The sequence below is a fragment of the Schistocerca cancellata genome, chromosome 1, assembly GCF_023864275.1.
Source record: "Schistocerca cancellata isolate TAMUIC-IGC-003103 chromosome 1, iqSchCanc2.1, whole genome shotgun sequence".
NCBI lineage: Eukaryota > Metazoa > Arthropoda > Insecta > Orthoptera > Acrididae > Schistocerca > Schistocerca cancellata.
The window spans coordinates 177302181-177319515 of NC_064626.1; the positions used below are offsets into that span (position 1 = coordinate 177302181).

The 17335-nt window shown below is 36.6% G+C and overlaps 1 protein-coding gene across 1 annotated transcript in view; it reads left to right on the forward strand.

Annotated features, from left to right (window-relative positions):
* LOC126168251 (set1/Ash2 histone methyltransferase complex subunit ASH2-like) overlaps window positions 1–17335 on the forward strand; it is a 91975-nt gene that overhangs the window by 52146 nt on the left and 22494 nt on the right. Inside the window, exons 7-9 of the mRNA XM_049920541.1 lie at window positions 2311–2488; window positions 2576–2720; window positions 10703–10838. Coding sequence (XP_049776498.1) covers window positions 2311–2488; window positions 2576–2720; window positions 10703–10838 — 459 coding nt within the window. The remainder of the gene's footprint in view (window positions 1–2310; window positions 2489–2575; window positions 2721–10702; window positions 10839–17335) is intronic.

Sequence of the window (17335 nt, forward strand, 5' to 3'; positions counted from 1 at the left end):
GCATTGATTGACTGAGTACGTGCAAGAAATAAATAGAAGGTGCGTACATAACTCTGGCAGATTAAATAATGGATGCAGCTGATGAATAATTAAGCAAAAAGACATAGTCTAGAACAAATCCTTGACTAACATATGAGATATTAAATTTAGTTGATGAAAGGACAACATGTATAAATGCAGCAACTAAAGTAGGCAGGAGTGAAAATAAACATTTAAAAAATGAGATTGACAGAAAGTGCAAAATGACAAAGCTGGAATGGCTCAAAGATAAATGCAAAACTGTAGAAGCATGACTATGAGAAAAATAGAGGGCGCACTTGGAGGAAATAAGTTGCTGTATGAGCATCAAGAGTTTGATTTGAGTTTGTTGACTCATTCCACTTCCCAGAGGTTCTCCTTCCTGATGGGAGCTATGAAACATAATGAATGAGTGAATGAAGTGAAATAATGCTTCTATAGGACATAATTTTGAAAAATATTCACATCATTCTGTATTAATAAACTGACAGCAGAGTGTAAACTATGTCTACATATGGTAATATTAATCACACTTTCCATACAGAAAGATTAAACTGTCAGTTCATTTTTAAAAAAATATGTCCACATCTATTATACAGTATCAAATTTTCATTATGTTCTACAGTGCCCCAATTTGCTTAAGCATAATGTACCAAAATATAAATTTTATGTTTATGTTGCAAGCTACAGTGTAGCTCTGTACTGCAAAAGCATTTTGCAGCAGATAATTTTAGAAAGATACTTCAAATTTTAGAATGTTCTATTTTTTAACTTCAACTCTGTGACAATTTAGTACATGGAGTTCTCAAGTTTCCTTTAGTGACTGGAAGTTGACCACTTGCTTCTAAACTATTTATTTTCATGAATAATATGAATCTGTGAATATACAAACAAGTCAGTGACATAATTTGCAGTTTTCTAATCAAAAGTGTGCAAGAGGTTTCTGAACTAGCACTTAATTTACAATATATATGTTGTACATAGTTATTTGATCATAGATGTTTGTGGATCCTTATTCCGATGATATTATTAGCATGCAGCTTCTCAAGGATGTTATGAAATAAGTCTGCAATTGATACTAGTAGGTAGTTATTGTTATTATGTGTAAGTTATGTTATACTTATTCTTCAGTACTGAAATTTTGTTGGAGGCAGAGTGTGTACCAAATTTATTTAACTATGTATCATATCAGAGTAGTGCAGAATGAAACTGTAAACCTGTGCACACCAGGAAATATTAGAATAATAATTTGTCATTTTTGTCTGTGTGATTTGTATTTGTGGTTTATTTTGCATAGTTTAGCAACTAGCTGAGAGTTTGAGCTAGGTATAATAAAACTAACAAGAAAAAGTAATATAATTGAATAGACAAAAAATCTACTCACCAAGCCATGGCAGGAAGAAACACACAAAAGTTAAGGAAATGTGCAAGCTTTTAGAGCCAGTGACACCTTCTGGCAGAAGTGTTGAAGGGGAAGGAAGACAGGTGAAGGAAAAAGACTAACAAGGTTTAGGATGGGGAGAGTTATTACAGAAAAGTTCCCCAAGATTCTGGTTCAGGGGAGACTTACTGGGCAGTATGAGAGGGAAAGACTGATCATTGAGGACTGCACCAGATGAGATTTTTAGCTCTCAGCTATAAGCTCTAAGAGCCTCAGACCTCATCTACTGCAGTCCCCAACAATCAATCTTTCCTTCTCATCTGGTCCCATAAGTCTCTCATGACCTAAGATTCTGGGTGATTTTTCCGTAATCCTCCCCATTTCCCAAATCTTGCCAATCCTTTTCCTTCATCCCTCTTCCTTCCTCTTCACACCTTCTGATAGAAAAAGGAGCCACTGGCTCCAAAAGCTTACACATTTTCTTAACTCTGATACGTGTTTTCTCCTGCAACTGTTTGCTGAATAGATTTTTTACTAACAAGACAAATGAATGTTTCTGAAACACAAATTTAGTATTATGATTATTGTTTTCCACATAAATAGTTTCTAATTCCTAATGAATATCTTGTATCACTCTTTCTCACAACTTTTTCGACTCCAAAACAATTTGTTTGTTTTAATTGTTTCACATATAAATATGTTAAAATGTGCCTATCGCAAGTTATCATGGACTTGTGGTGCTGTAACTGAATGGCTATGTAAGACTTGTCAACAGACTAAAATCACTACTGGTACTCCATCTGTTATCACTGAAATTATGATGCAACACTCTCCCCTTATCTTTTATGAATATCAACTTAAATCTATAGTATACATAAGTACGAGAAATGTGGATCTCTTTGTTATAACAGGAATTTGATGAGAGCCCTGACTGGGCAGGTAGACCAATACCTGGCTGGTTGTACCGCAGGCTGTGTCCAAGTACAGTCTTACTTGCACTTCATGATCGTGCTCCACAGTTGCATATTTCTGAAGACAGACTTTCTGTCACTGGTGAGAAGGGATACTCCATGGTTCGTGCCACTCACTGTGAGTTGTTGAGACAATTTACACATTAATTACATTTCTTTTTGATTATATTTGGTAAGATATTCCTTTCATTTTCTGTGATTGAAGCGGTGAGTCGTGGCACATGGTACTGGGAAGCCACTGTGGAGGAAATGCCTGATGGCTCAGCAACACGTCTGGGGTGGGGACAGGAGTATGGAAATCTGCAAGCACCTTTAGGTTATGATAAATTTGGATATTCCTGGCGGTCAAGGTATGTAGTTAATTTTGAACTGTCCCAGAAAGATTTTCTGCTAATTTTGTTGCAAAGTTCTCATAGAATGTAAACCATAAAATTTAGATTTTCTGCTAAGATGTCTTTTATTGTGCCTCTTATGCATTGGAGAGTTACTATGGTAATACTTTACAAGCTGTTTTTGTTTTAATGTTTACAAGTAGTGAGTACTTTGTACTGATCTCTGATACCATATTCTATTTTTACCTGATACCTTTTTATACATAGTTTTATGACAGTTCATTGAGAGAGAGAGAGAGAGAGAGAGAGAGAGAGAGAGAAAATTTCATCATATTTCTACCTGGTGCCTATTTATTCATAATTTTATGACAGTTCATTTACATGTTTAGTTTGTTTTATTATTCTCCTTCGTCATTGCCTTATTTCTCTTTTCCTGTATTTAAGGTATTTTACAGACATGCAATAGTAATAACACACTCAAGCAAGCCTAAAACTGTCATAAATAAACCATACTGTCTGATGATCCATTTATTTCAGTGAATTATATTCTCATCACATAATTAAGTTGACATAAGTGCTCATTCAGGGAACGGAAGGTGCTTGCAAGCAGCCTAATGTTTGTGATTACTAAGAGTGTGTGAAGTGTATGTGCAAACTCCCCACTTCTCTTACACGAGTTGACTTACTTGGGAATGCGCAGCCGATCTTTTTCTCTGGATAGCCGGCTTCTGGAATCTCTACAAACTTCTTCTCTGAAGAATGATGCTAGTCACAGGAGCCTTTAAGACTCTCTCTCTCTTTCTGAAATAATGAGGTACGCAAAGAATACTTTTCAACAACTATTGGTATACTTGAACTTCCTCAAAGAACAAAATTCACACTTCTCACATTAACAATTGACTTCTAGTGAGTCAACCGTGTCGTCTCACATTAGAAACAATTAAGTTAGATTTACAACAGAGTTGGCTTTATAACCATGACTCTATTATACAGGAATCATACACATGTCTTGCCTGTAGCAAGTTCAAGTTAAAAGTTACTAAAAATCTTTTTTCACTCAAATGTTCTTTAGTCACTAACAATAGTCACAGTTACAAAACACTACAGAATAACACAGAAGTTCCTTGCTGCTGCTGTGTGCTTTCATTACGACTTCCATGGACCAACCGACAGGTACTTGTTGGTGCTGTTCGACCGCCTTGTCTACCGTCTCCATACGACAAACTTCAAACCTGCACACACAGACAGGTAATGCACAGTAGATAGGGTTCCTTTCTCCCACTCATATCTAAAATATCATGTGTTCAAGATGGTGGAAGGCTGAGTGATTCTAGAATTTGTGTGGAAATTCTTGAAACACTGCAGCAGAAACTTCAACTTGAGTTTGAAATATTTTGGTGTACCTCTGACAGCTTTTAACTCTTATGAGAGCCTAATGGAAATGAATGTTGCAAGGTTCTGCATATTTTCTTCAATAATAGTTAAAGATGCGTTTACAGCATGATGATTATTCCTCCAACTTGTGCTCACTGAATGGATACTGCTGTTCCTTTTTAACAAGTTGCTATCTTGTGAGGAAGTAGATGTGATTTAAGGACTTCCAACTTATTAAATAGAAGCTTACATTGTGTGATGACATTTCAGTGCTTATGATACTGAGTCAAATTTACGAAGACCTGAGACCACCTATCAGTATGATGTTGCTACCCACTTTGATATGGGTATATGCACTGATTTGGTTGCAACTTCTTCTGGCAGAAGGGTTGAAGGGGAAGGATGAGGGGTGAAGGAAAAGGACTGGAGAAGTTTAGGAAAAGGGGTAGATTTTGAAAAAGTCAGCAAGAACCGCAGGTCAGGGGAGACTTACCAGATGGGATGAGAGGGGAAAACTGATTGTTGGGGACTGCACCAGACAAGATTTGAAAACCAGGTTGTCAAATCTCATCCGGTGCAGTCTGTGACAAGGCCCCAGAAGTAGACAACATTCCATTAGAACTACTGATAGCCATGGGAGAGCCAGCCCTGACAAAACTCTACCATCTGGTGAGCAAGATGTATGAGACGAGCAGAATACCCTCAGACTTCTAGAAGAATATAATAATTCCAATCACAAAGAAAGCAGGTGTTAACAGGTGTGAAAATTACTGAACTATCAGTATAATAAGTCACAACTGCAAAATACTAACACAAATTCTTTACAGACAAATGGAAAAACTGTTAGAAGCCAACCTTGGGGAAGATCAGTTTGGATTCCATAGAAAAGTCGGAACACATGAGGCAATACTGACCCTACGACTTATCTTAGAAGATAGATTAAGGAAAGGCAAACCTACGTTTCTAGCATTTGTAAACTTAAAGAAAGCTTTTGACAGTGTTGACAGGAGTACTCTCTTTCAAATTCTGAAGGTGGTAGGGGTAAAATACAGGGAGCAAAAGGCTATTTACAATTTGTACAGACACCAGATGACAGTTATAAAGAGTCGAGGGACATGAAAGGGAAGCAGTTGTTGGGAAGGGAGTGAGACAGGGTTGTGAGGTTTGCCGATGACATTGTAATTCTGTGAGAGACAAAAAAGGACCTGGAAGAGCAGTTGAATGGAATGGACAGTGTCTTGAAAGGAGGATATAAGATGAACATCAAAAAAAGCAAAATGAGGATACTGGAATGTAGTCAAATTAAATCATGTGATGCTGAGGGAATTAGATTAGGAAATGAGACACTGAAAGTAGTAGATGAGTTTTGCTATTTTGGGGAGCAAACTAACTGACGATGGTTGAAGTAGAGAGGATATAAAATGTAGGCTCGCTGTGGCAAGGAAAGTGTTTCTGAAGAAGAGAAATTTGTTAACATCGAGTATAGATTTAAGTATCAGGAAGTCTTTTTCTGAAAGTATTCGTGTGAAGCGTAGCCGTGAATGGAAGTGAAACCTGGATGATAAATAATTTAGACAAGAAGAGAGTGGAAGCTTTTGAATTGTGGTGCTACAGAAGAATGCTGAAGATTAGATGGCTAGAGCATGAAATGAATGAGTAAGTACTGAATAGAATAGGGGAGAAGAGAAATTTGTGGCACAATTTGACTAGAAGAAGGGATCAGTTGGTAGGATACTTTCTGAGGCATCAAGGGATCACCAATTTAGTGTTGGAGAGCAGCATGGAGGATAAAAATAGTAGAGGGAGACCAAGAGATGAATACTCTAAGCAGATTCAGAAGGATGTAGGTTGCAGTATTACTTGGAGATGAAGAAGCTTGCACAGAACAGAGTAGCATGGAGAGCTGCATCAAACCAGTCTCTGGACTGAAGACCACAACAACAACAACAACAGAAAACAGTTAATTAATAAGCAGTCAACTCTGAATATTCAACAGGGCACACATATAGCATTGTTAAAAAAAAAATAATAAAAAAATGTACCCCAGCATTCCAGTCAACACTACGCAGGACATGATTGTTCATAACTTGATGAATTATAGTGGATGTCCTGCAGATGAGATTGATGACATCCTCAAGCTCCTCAGTACTGTACTCAGCTACAAGTATCATACCAACATTCAGAAGCATGGCCTGGCTGTGGGCTTCCCATTGTAATATTGTGTTTCTAATATATTTTTGGCTATGCCTAAAAGTGATATTGGTACTCTGGTTCCCACCTATGGTAGTAAAATTGTACTATGGTGCAGATCTGTTGATGACCTGTTTCTACTGTACAATGGTTCTCACGTGGAATGCTATGATTTTATTAATAAATTAATGCCATACATGAAAAGGTGCAGTTTACCATAGAACACGATGAGGGAGTATGGCTACCTTACTCAGATTTAAAAATTTCTGTACAGGATACAGGGATTGAGTATGACATTTTTAGAAAGGTTGCAAAGACAGATACTGCTATACACTACCATTCTGATCACCCCCTTGCGTACAAGATGGCAACTTTAGGTCAATGTCGTATCGCCTTCACAGTGTAGCCTTGTTGAAGGAGGCACATGATCAAGAATTTCAGTATATTCTACACATTGCACATGTAATGGATAAGACTCCAATGATACAATGAATATTAACAATGGTACTGTGTAAAAAAGAAATCACTAGGAATATATAGAGGTCAAATGGTAATGAAATCACACTACAGAGGGTGGACAAAGGGGATGAGTGCCCGAGTTACCATAAGATACCATACTTTGGCACAATTTCAAAAAAAGTAGGCAAAAAAATTAAGGACAAAAAGATAAAGTCAGCGTTTCTTATCCCAAGGAATCTTGGTCAAAAACATGTAAATGCAGAAAGGTAGCCTGTGAAAAGTACAATCCTACTGGTTTATATTGCATTAGTTGCAAAAATTTCCCGGCTAGATATGCGGGGCAGCGGAACACCAGATCTGAGGAATTCAACGTCTACTTTAAGTAGCCACTTACATGATTCTGGCTATCCCATAACAGGCTAATAATTTAAAAGTCCTACACAGAGAAGTAAAGGGCCGGACCGTAAACATTCTGGAAGGGACTGAAATTATGCAGAATGCCCGTAACACACCTTTAACAATCACATGGTGTTAACACATTACAATATACAGTTGAACTCTGATTGCTTTTCAAGGACATAATGTCATAGTTATTGGACTGCTTGGTTAGTGATCCTGGCCTTGTTGTTGTATGCTCGTGTTTCTTGTCGATTTGCTTTTAATGATTTTTACACTGAAATATTTTATAGTTTATATAATTATGCTGTGCAATGAGGGCCTCAATCATTCCCATGATATTTTGATTTGTGCCAAAATACTTGTAACTTTCATTGTTTCATGCATGGTGATACTAATGCCCTCCGTGACATGCGTGAGGACACTGACTATCAGTATAGCCCAGTACGGCAAGGCAGATGGAGGGTTGCTGACCACCACTTCCTTATATGAAGTGACTTTTCTTAACCATTGGTTTTCAACTTTGAAAGCTGCTAGCTGTTTTCTCTTGTTTTCTTATTGTGCTATTTTTGTTGTAAGTAAATGTGCATTAAACATGCTAGTTTTTCAGCTGGTCAGTTTGAGCTATGACATCCTGCTTATTGCAGGTAGCAGTATTTAATTTTGAGAAGTTTGAGTCCCTCTCCTTCAGTGCTTAAATGTTTTACTGACATCTGTACAACTGAAGATGTGATATGAAATCATGAATTTGGTTGTGTTCCTGTAAAGGTTCGTATACAGCTGAAAGGAGTTCATTTCAGAAACTGATTAATGTTTGTAGATCGTGGTTTAATAGAATTGATAGCCCCCCAAAGTTCTCCAGAGATTATCCAAAAATATGTTTTCATCTTTTTCATTTTTTTAAATTTTTAATAAAAGTTGAAAACAATATAAAACTAGTATTTGCCTCATTTAGAACACCTCTTATGTATTTTAATGGCTTCCAACAAGATTATGAAATATATTACTACACAAACAATCACAGCTTTTTAAATAACAGTCAGGCATGGACAGAATAAGATTTGACAATAGTGAAGAGGATAAAAAGCTAAAAATGTTTGTAGACCTCAGAAACATATAATCAATTCCTGTCATTGCTCCATATTACTAGACACATTTATTTTTTTCCCTCTGTCATATGGCAGCTTTCCACTTATGCAGAATTGTTATTTAATTTGCTTCCATATTTTAATATTCTATGTTACTGATATTTTCTCTTTTCTGTTGTCTTTCACCAGTGATTTTTATTCATACAGTCTCATCTAAATCCTACAGTACTTATTCTGCTGTGGTTTTTGCCATTACATTTCTGATTTCAACACTGTTTGCTGTAGATGGGATATTACTTCATCACTAGCTAGGAAAGTTAAGGTCGCAGGAATATTCTGTGTTCTTACAAAAGCATTCGACTCTGTAAATCATGCTCTGATGCTTTTCAAACTCAACAGGTATGGAACAAGGGATATGGCTTTGAAATTGTTTGAATCATATCTCTTGGAGAGGAAACAAAGGGCAGTAATAACTTCAAATGGAACAGATTACTTCTCAGAGTATGAAACTGTATCACTGTTCTATGCATGACTGGCCTCTTGATATAAATACTCATTTAATTTTGTTTGCAGGTGATACTTTTGCCCTAATTGAAAATGAAAATTTTGACAATATACCACAGAGAGTCACAAATATGTTAAGTAGCTTGGAAACACAGTTCAGTCTAAATGGCTTAAGGCTAAACATTTCAAAAACCCACATGATGAGTTTTAAAACCAAACAGTTAAAAACTGAAGAAATCTGTATCACTCACAACAATCAAAAAATGGAAGAACTTGACTCAGTCAGGTTCCTGGGTATCAGGTTCCTGGGTATAAACTTAGATAGAACTTTGAGTAGGAAATCTCATATAGAATATCTAGCAAATAAATTAAACAGCCTTGCATTTGCAATGGAAATTTTAGCCTGTGCCACTGATATGGTCACCAGGAAAATAGATAACTATAGCTACTTTGAATCTGTTATTCAATATGGCATAATTTTTTGGAGAAACTCGGGAAACGTTACACGGATTTTAAAGTTGCATAAAAGAATCATTCGCAACATGTGCTCTGCACACCTGAGAGTATCATGTCAATCATTATTTAAAGACCTAAAAATATTAATTGTACCCTCTTTATACATCTTTGAGGTGGTTCTTTTCCTATGCAGCAGAGGTGATCTATTAAAAAAAATCATTTTGAACCCTCATACAACAAAAGACATCTTTATGCTCACCCCACATCACTTAAAACTGTGTGCTCAGGCTGCTCAGTATATAACCACGAAAATTCACAACACAATAAAAGGGTGTGACATAATGAATAGTTACATGATTTTCTAGTCGAACGATGCTACTACTCAGTGGAAGATTTCATGAAGGATGAAGTGATACTTTGAGCTGGATTCCTAAAATGGAATAAAAATTTATGATAGTAAATGTAAATATTATAAGTTTGACAAATTTTAAATAAGTAAATTCTCCACAAAGTATTATTGCAAGTGTGACAAATTTTCAAATTAATTGACATGTCTCCTGTACATTAGACATATGTTCTGAAATTGTACACATTATGAGATGAATAAAACACATTTCACATTTTCTGTATGCCTACTTAATTAGAAATTTTCATAAGACTTCACAGGATCTGTCTTTTATTCTCAGTTTCTTGCACACTCTGTGGAAACATATGCAGCAGAGAAAGTACTCTGTAAAATACAGATCTTCTCCGCCTGCAGAGGCAGATTAGGTGTACTTGTTCTTGTGAGGAGTCACCCAGTAACTGCAACATGTAAAAGAAGTGTACAACGTATATAAGACACACCCTAGCACAATGTGCTCTTTACTTGCATTGAATTGTATTGCTGTTGACGTAGGTGTGTCATGTTAGATGTGTTAAATGGAAGGTGACTGGGAGGAAATGAATGACAAGAAGCAACAGCCTGTCCAAGGGGCACTCCTCTTCGGGCATTGCATTTCAGATTTTACCTGTATGTCTTTCATTCTTAGGGAAGGTGGCATTTATGCTCTATTTCAACTGTTGTCATTATTTAAGTGAGATTTGTCAGATCTTCTATCCAAATAGCTAAGCGGGAGATTTAGGTGTTCAATTTTGGTGGTTCATAATGTTTCTCTGTAAAGCATTCAGCCAGTCAATTATGTCTGATGTATATCTCAGTCTTTTGTTTACTTTTGTTACCATCCATGTTTATTCAACAATAGCACCATCAGTTTTGAAGTTCAAAAGACTCTGCATAAGTGAACTGGGTGTAACAGTGGAAGTAGGAGAGGGAGTTCATGACTTTTGTTAAAAGTGATTCTCAATTATTACTATATATAGTTTTTAATTATTTCAACTACATTTATTTCAATGTTTTTAACATAGACCCCAGTACAGTCCTTCTCATTGGTGTGTATAATATGTAATGTGTGTATTACAATTAAAACGATAAATTGAAACATTTTTGGTGTATTAGCAATGCCTTATTTAAGTTTTTGCAAATCTTGACAGGAAGGGTACACGATTTCATGAGTGTCGTGGTAAACACTACAGTCCTGCTTATGGAGAAGGTGATGTGCTTGGATTCATGATTGTTTTACCCGACTCAAATGAAGTAAATCATTTACCTCAGCCCTACAAAGATAGAGTGAGTAACAGAAATTCTTTTGTATTGAAATTAATGTTTTCTACATATGGTACCTTGTTCATGAGACATATGGTACCTTTTTCGTGAGTAACATCTAATGAAAAATTGATTTTATCAATAAAAAAATGTTACGTTCAACTTTGTGATTGATAATAAAAAAACTGAAGATGTAGGGTCATGTCATTAGCAAGTGATAACATTACTGTGACAGCTCTAGCAAATCATGTTTAATTTTGTAGATTTAGTTTTTAATCTTTATATTTGTTATGGATCATTTCAGATTGTCATAATGTTTGGCTCACCACAGTGTGATACAGTTACAATCTTAAAGCGATTAACCCTCAGCATGGCATATGTAGGCCAAGTAATGCTATATTTCTGTATACCATGCCATTTTTGTTTAGCATGTGTAGCATTCATCATGTTACTTTGCAGGGCAAAAGAAGGAAGAGGAATGTTAAGCAGCTCATTCCATTCCTGTGGAGTTTTTACCATTTGTCATTTTGGAAATTGCAATCACTGTTCTTCAGTGTAGTGAAACAGTTCCCACGGATGAGTCACAATACCTTTACTGAATTGGAAATAATTTCTTCTGGGCTAGAAATCTGTTTAAATGACTTGGCATTTTTTTGTTCACTTACATCACTGCAGGAAATATCAGGACAAGTCTTCAGATAATTTTGTTAAAAGTCATTTTCAGATCAAGATAAATGTGTTCTGTCCAATGAGATTTGTGGTGTCACCACCAGACACCACACTTGCTAGGTGGTAGCCTTTAAATCGGCCACAGTCCATTAGTATATTTTGGACCCGCTTGTCGCCACTATCAGTGATTTCAGACCGAGCATACGCTCTCATTTGCTGAGACGATAGTTAGCATAGCCTTCAGCTACGTCATTTACTACGACCTAGCAAGGCGCCATTACCAGTTACTATTGATACTGTAATCATGTACCATCAAGAGCGACGCTCATCATTAATGGATTAAAGTTAAGTATTCCACCAGCTACGTCCGTTTTTTGCTAAAGTCTAATTTCCTTGTCCTGTTCCAGACCTCACGCCAGCCTGCGTGAGCTAAAACGCGTGCCTTTCGGCCTCCTCTCATACCCGGTGTTGGCTCTCCTGCCAACCCACAACAACATTGTTTTTAATTATGTGTAATATTAATACCATTTTTGTTGTTAGTGAACTGTGATCTTCGTTGATTTATCAATACCTTATATAATTCTAATTAAGCTGAGTTATGTTAGCAGTGTCTTCATAAAATACACCAAATAATAATTGCCTGGTTCGCATGAAAGGATTCAAAGTGTCTTGCTAGCACAAATTTTTTGTACTAAACCAATCTCGGCTTAAATTTATGATAACAGTTTGATAATGATAATAATTAAAAAGAACAAAAGAGTTAGAACAAGAGAAAGTATCAAAGCTTGCTAGATTTGTCCCCCTAAACTCACAGAATTGCTTCATCTTTCGAAACTCCTTATCAAACAGTGTTTCCAAGTATCTTAAGCAAACAGGTACACTCATAATCATATGCCTTCAGCTGTGTCTTAGTAGAAAATTGTAATTTTCTGACAGAAAATAAATAGAAATAAAAGAAGGATACAAAATGTAAAATCTGTGTGTAAATATGAAGAACTCTTATTTTTTCCATAATTGACAATGATGATATACAAAGTGCAAATGAGAAACTAAACATTTAGTCAATGATTAATTTCTAATATTAATGTTGATGACCTGTATTGTGAATTGTGGTTTATTTGTCTCATAACATATATAATCTAAATAATTTGGTTCAAGTACAGGAGACACATCAAACAGTGGTAAAATTTCACCATAAACAAAGAGCTGATAATGTTAACAAACAGCATCACAATAATGATACAGTATTGTTATACACACATGCAATAAAACTAACACTTAATTACCCCTTGCTCAAATTACCATTTCATCCTCTATGAATTCTTCTGTTGAATTGTAGCATTTCTCTCACAGAATCTTGTTTTTAAAATTTCTGGCTTCATATTAAATATATTTTTGTCCGTTAACTTGTTGTATATTGTCATTCCCATATACTGCGGAGTCAGTACTTTTAATTTCAACCAGTGTGTGGTTAGCATAAAATTATTTTTATTTCTTGTGTTGTATGTTTGGTTAAAATTATTCTCCTCAAATAATTTTTGTTTGCTATGTAGGAAGATTATAATTTCATAAATGTACATGGAGGGAACGGTTAGGATATGTAGTTTCTGAAGTAATGGGTGACAAGACTTGTTTACTGTGTAGTATACCAAGCAAAGTGACGCAGTGATTAGCACACTGGACGATGGTTCAGTCCAGCGTCCAGCCATCCTGATTTAGGTTTTCCGTGATTTCCCTAAATCACTTCAGGCAAATGCCAGGATGGTTCCTTTGAAAGGGTGTGGCCGACTTCCTTCCTGGATCCGATGAGACCAGTGATTTCACGGTTTGGTCTCCTCCCATAAATCAACCTGACCCAACCCTGTGTAGTATACATGTAGCAGATAGTTTTCTTTTGCAGTTTCACTATTTGAAATGCACTACTTGAACTTCCACAGAAAATTATCCTGTATCTAATGGCAGATTCAAAATAACTATGATAAGCAATTTTACATATACTCAAGTCAGTGGAATTTGCTAGTATTTGCATTACAAATGTAAAACTGCTTAGTTTATTTGATAGGAAGTCAATATGTGTATTCCAGCTTAAGTTCTTGTGTACATTTCATCCCAGGAATTTGACCGTATCAACTTCTTTCATAGTTTGATTGTTATATTGTATTTTAAGTTCCTTATTTGTATGAAATGAATTAAAACTAAAGGAAGAGAAGGTTGATTTTGCAGAAAAATATATACAGTACAAAAATGAAACAGATGTGAAGAGCTGCTCGAAAAGAGATCATCAGACAAAGAATTGGTAGAGAGCAGAAAATTAGTGTAGATTATTAAAAGACAGATAGAAAGCAGTGGAAGTAGTCAAAGTAGAGGAGTCCACAAAACAAAAAAGAAGTGATTGTAAACCAGCGACTGTTGTAAGAACCTGTTATTAACTTTTGAGTATGAAATTTATCAGTAAATGGAACTGTTCATAGATCCTGACTGGGAACATGTCTGCAGTTAATCTGTAGGTAATGGACAGAATGACAAAACTGTTCAAAAATAATATAAAAGCCTGCATCAAGTACTGCACAGAAAAGAACCCATACATAATTGTTTCAGTAACTACGTACTTCTAAAACACAGAAGGTGAGCTAAGTAAACACTAAACAGGAAAGAAAGAGAAAAGACTGGAATCTGCATTAGTTTCACTACTTCTACACTGCTGAGATAAAATAACTTTGTAATGATAGACATCACTGGAAGGGGGAAGCATAGCTGGCTAGTACATAGCATTCTACATGGTCATGCAGTTGATAGAAATCACTTCATCTTTGGCTCTCCCCTGTCTAAACTTGAGTACTTGCCTTGCCTAGCAAATCTCTGCACTTGCCTACAAAACAGGTAACTCATAAATCCTAGGAAAAGCTGCAGTTGGCTGATACCTGGACCTGTCACATTAATTGCTGAATTATCAATCACATAATTAATTTAATTGAAGTATACTACCAGGTGTCCCACCTAAGAGTCATCAGATGCTTTTTGTCTCATTTTTCCAAAGCTCTTCTCAATGTTTTCTTTTGTGATGTGTCAGTTCAATCAATTGAAATGTAAAATGTGTATTGAGTTTTCATACAATGTCCAGTGTCAATGTGAAACAGCATTCTGATTATTATTACAAATCAAACATTGGCCAGAATGTAATTTTATATAACTGATTAATAGATAGATCTCAGACCAACAAAGTTGGTCCATTATAATATGAGACACAATTTAGGTCGAATGAATGAAGATACAGCCCCAGTGATACAGCTACAGTATTTTGGTTCGAGTCAAAAGCTTAGCAGTTAAGCTTTACCAGGTAGCCATTGCTATGCGTCAGGCGCTCCGTCTGTATTTATACGGATACCCTTCCTTTTTCACGTGCTTCGTCTGGTTTGAATCGATTGCTTATTTTGCTTTGATCTAATAAGTGCCGTTTTCAATGTTATAGGTGTTTACGTCAGTCACTCTAAGCTGAAAATGCATTACTATACTGTGTCATGCAGTGTTTGTCGCATTCTGATAGTGCGTGTTTACGGCCTGTCGCTGCTCGCGGCATGGCTTGCTTTTGTGCGCGCTACCGCCGCCTACAATTAAAAAAAAGAGAGGAATCGTCACATTAGCGAAACAATGGCAAGAGACTGCTATTTGTTGTTACTTACACTGCTGCTTTCTTTGATAATGATCAACAAGAACCAAATAATAGACTGCGTATGATATAACATGTTCTGAACGAGAGTTTGGCGAAAATTTTTCTCCGTTTGAAAATCTTTGCGGTCGGTTCTTTAGTACATCAAATTCTGCACAGAAATTAGTCATCTTAGATTTAAAAATCTAGTCAGTTGCCGTGCTTCATTTCTGACTGTATCACTATTAGGCATAAGAGTAATACGAATATAAACATGACACGATACGTATATTCTTCCGCGTTTGCTGTTGTCTCACTCTAGTTTCGTAGTTTATTTGGCAGACAGGATTTAAATGAGATAGAAGCAAACACGAAAGAATACATGGCAAAATGTTTATATTCATATTATTCATGTGGTGAAGAGAATACTGCATGTGATACAAATTTCATCAGGTTCCTATTAGCAACCATCTCTTCTCACAGGTAGGAAAAAATTCAGAACGTAGAGTTGGCCATATTGACAAAAATCCCAGTATTACCAGTCGGATTTTCGTAGTACATTGAAATTCGAAGATGAACAATACGGAATTTGTATTTACTTCGTTGGATAATGTATGAAAATGCAGTGGTCGAAACTCGGGCGGAGAAAAATGCTCGTCTTCCAATTTTTTTTTTAATTTTATTTACTGACACAGAGGTTTTGGCGCCAGTATTTATCTTTGTGCCTACAAACTACAAAGGATGCCTGTGTAGCGCTACATACATTCGACAGCAGAAGTTAGTTGTGGCGGCACCTATCAACATTTTTCAGAACTTCCGCTTGCTTTGCACTCGATTCTAAGCCGCAGGCGGTTTTTTGAATTACAAAAACCGGAAAAAAAGTGCGGCTTAGATTCGAGTAAATACGGTAGCTGCCTGAGCAATCATTTCTATTCTAGAAATTTCAAGTATAATGTAGTGCACTTTTTCCTTCAAAATTGGTATAGATGAAAGGTCAAACTATTTTTTTACTTAACAGACAATAGTTATGATACACCATCAGCTACATCATTAATAACCATTTTCTGTAATGTGGCATTTATAACAATCAGTTTTAGTTTAATTTTGTATAAGACTCTGAAGCTTTTCAGTCTTGACATTTATCATTAATTGTGCAATTTCTGTGCTGTTTTTCTGAAACTTATTATTCTTAACAGATATATATTGATTGGCTTAAACATTTTGACTTCCAGCTTGTTGTCCACCTTTGGAACACAATACAGCAGCAATTCTATGTGGTATGAATTTTATGAGCCCTTGGTTGGTTCTTGGAGTTATATGGCAGCAGATGTCTACCCACAGATCATGCAGATCCTATGAATTATGGGCTGGTGACTGTGAATGTGAAGGTAGCCCCCGACAGTGCTCCAGACATGTTCCTCTAGTTCAGTGCAGTCATAATTGGTGGCCAAGACATCTACATTAGTTCACTTAATTGCTCCTCAGGCCACTGTAGCACTATTCTGGCCCTGTGACATGGACATATATCTCCTGCTGGGAAGCACCTTCACCTGTGCGGGAGATATCAAGCATGAATGAATGAATGCAGATGATTCACAGTATCTTCACACAGTCCACAGATGTTGTGGTTTCTTGGATTACTACCACTTGTATGATGGAAACCCAGTTGATGTCTTCCATAACATGAGACTGCTCCTACAGTCCTGTGAATATTGTGAGCCGCAGCTTGCCAGGATGATGATGTACCCAGACAGGGACACTGACCTGATGTAACGAGAAATGCAATTCATCTAGCTTGGTGATACATTCCCATTGCTCTATCTCAATGATTCTGTGCTTGCTTCAGCCATAATTGACAATGTTTGTCGGTCATCATGAGAACGCGGAGGGTTTGTCTGCTGTGGAGCCCTCAACAGTGACACTCAAACAGTGTGCTCCAAAACACTTGTGCCTGTGCCAGCATTGTGCTCTATCATCAGACCTTCCAGAGGTTGCTATCTAACTTTACAGAGGAGAGAGAGAGAGAGAGAGAGAGAGAGAGAGAGAGAGAGAGAGAGAGAGAGAGAGAGAGTGAGTGAGTGACTTGGTGTGGCAAGTGAGTCTACTGCATATTTGTTGTGGGTTGGCAGGAGAGCCAACACCGGGATATTAGAGGAAGCCGAAAGGCACGCGTTTTAGCTCACACAGGCTGGCGTGAGGTCTGGAA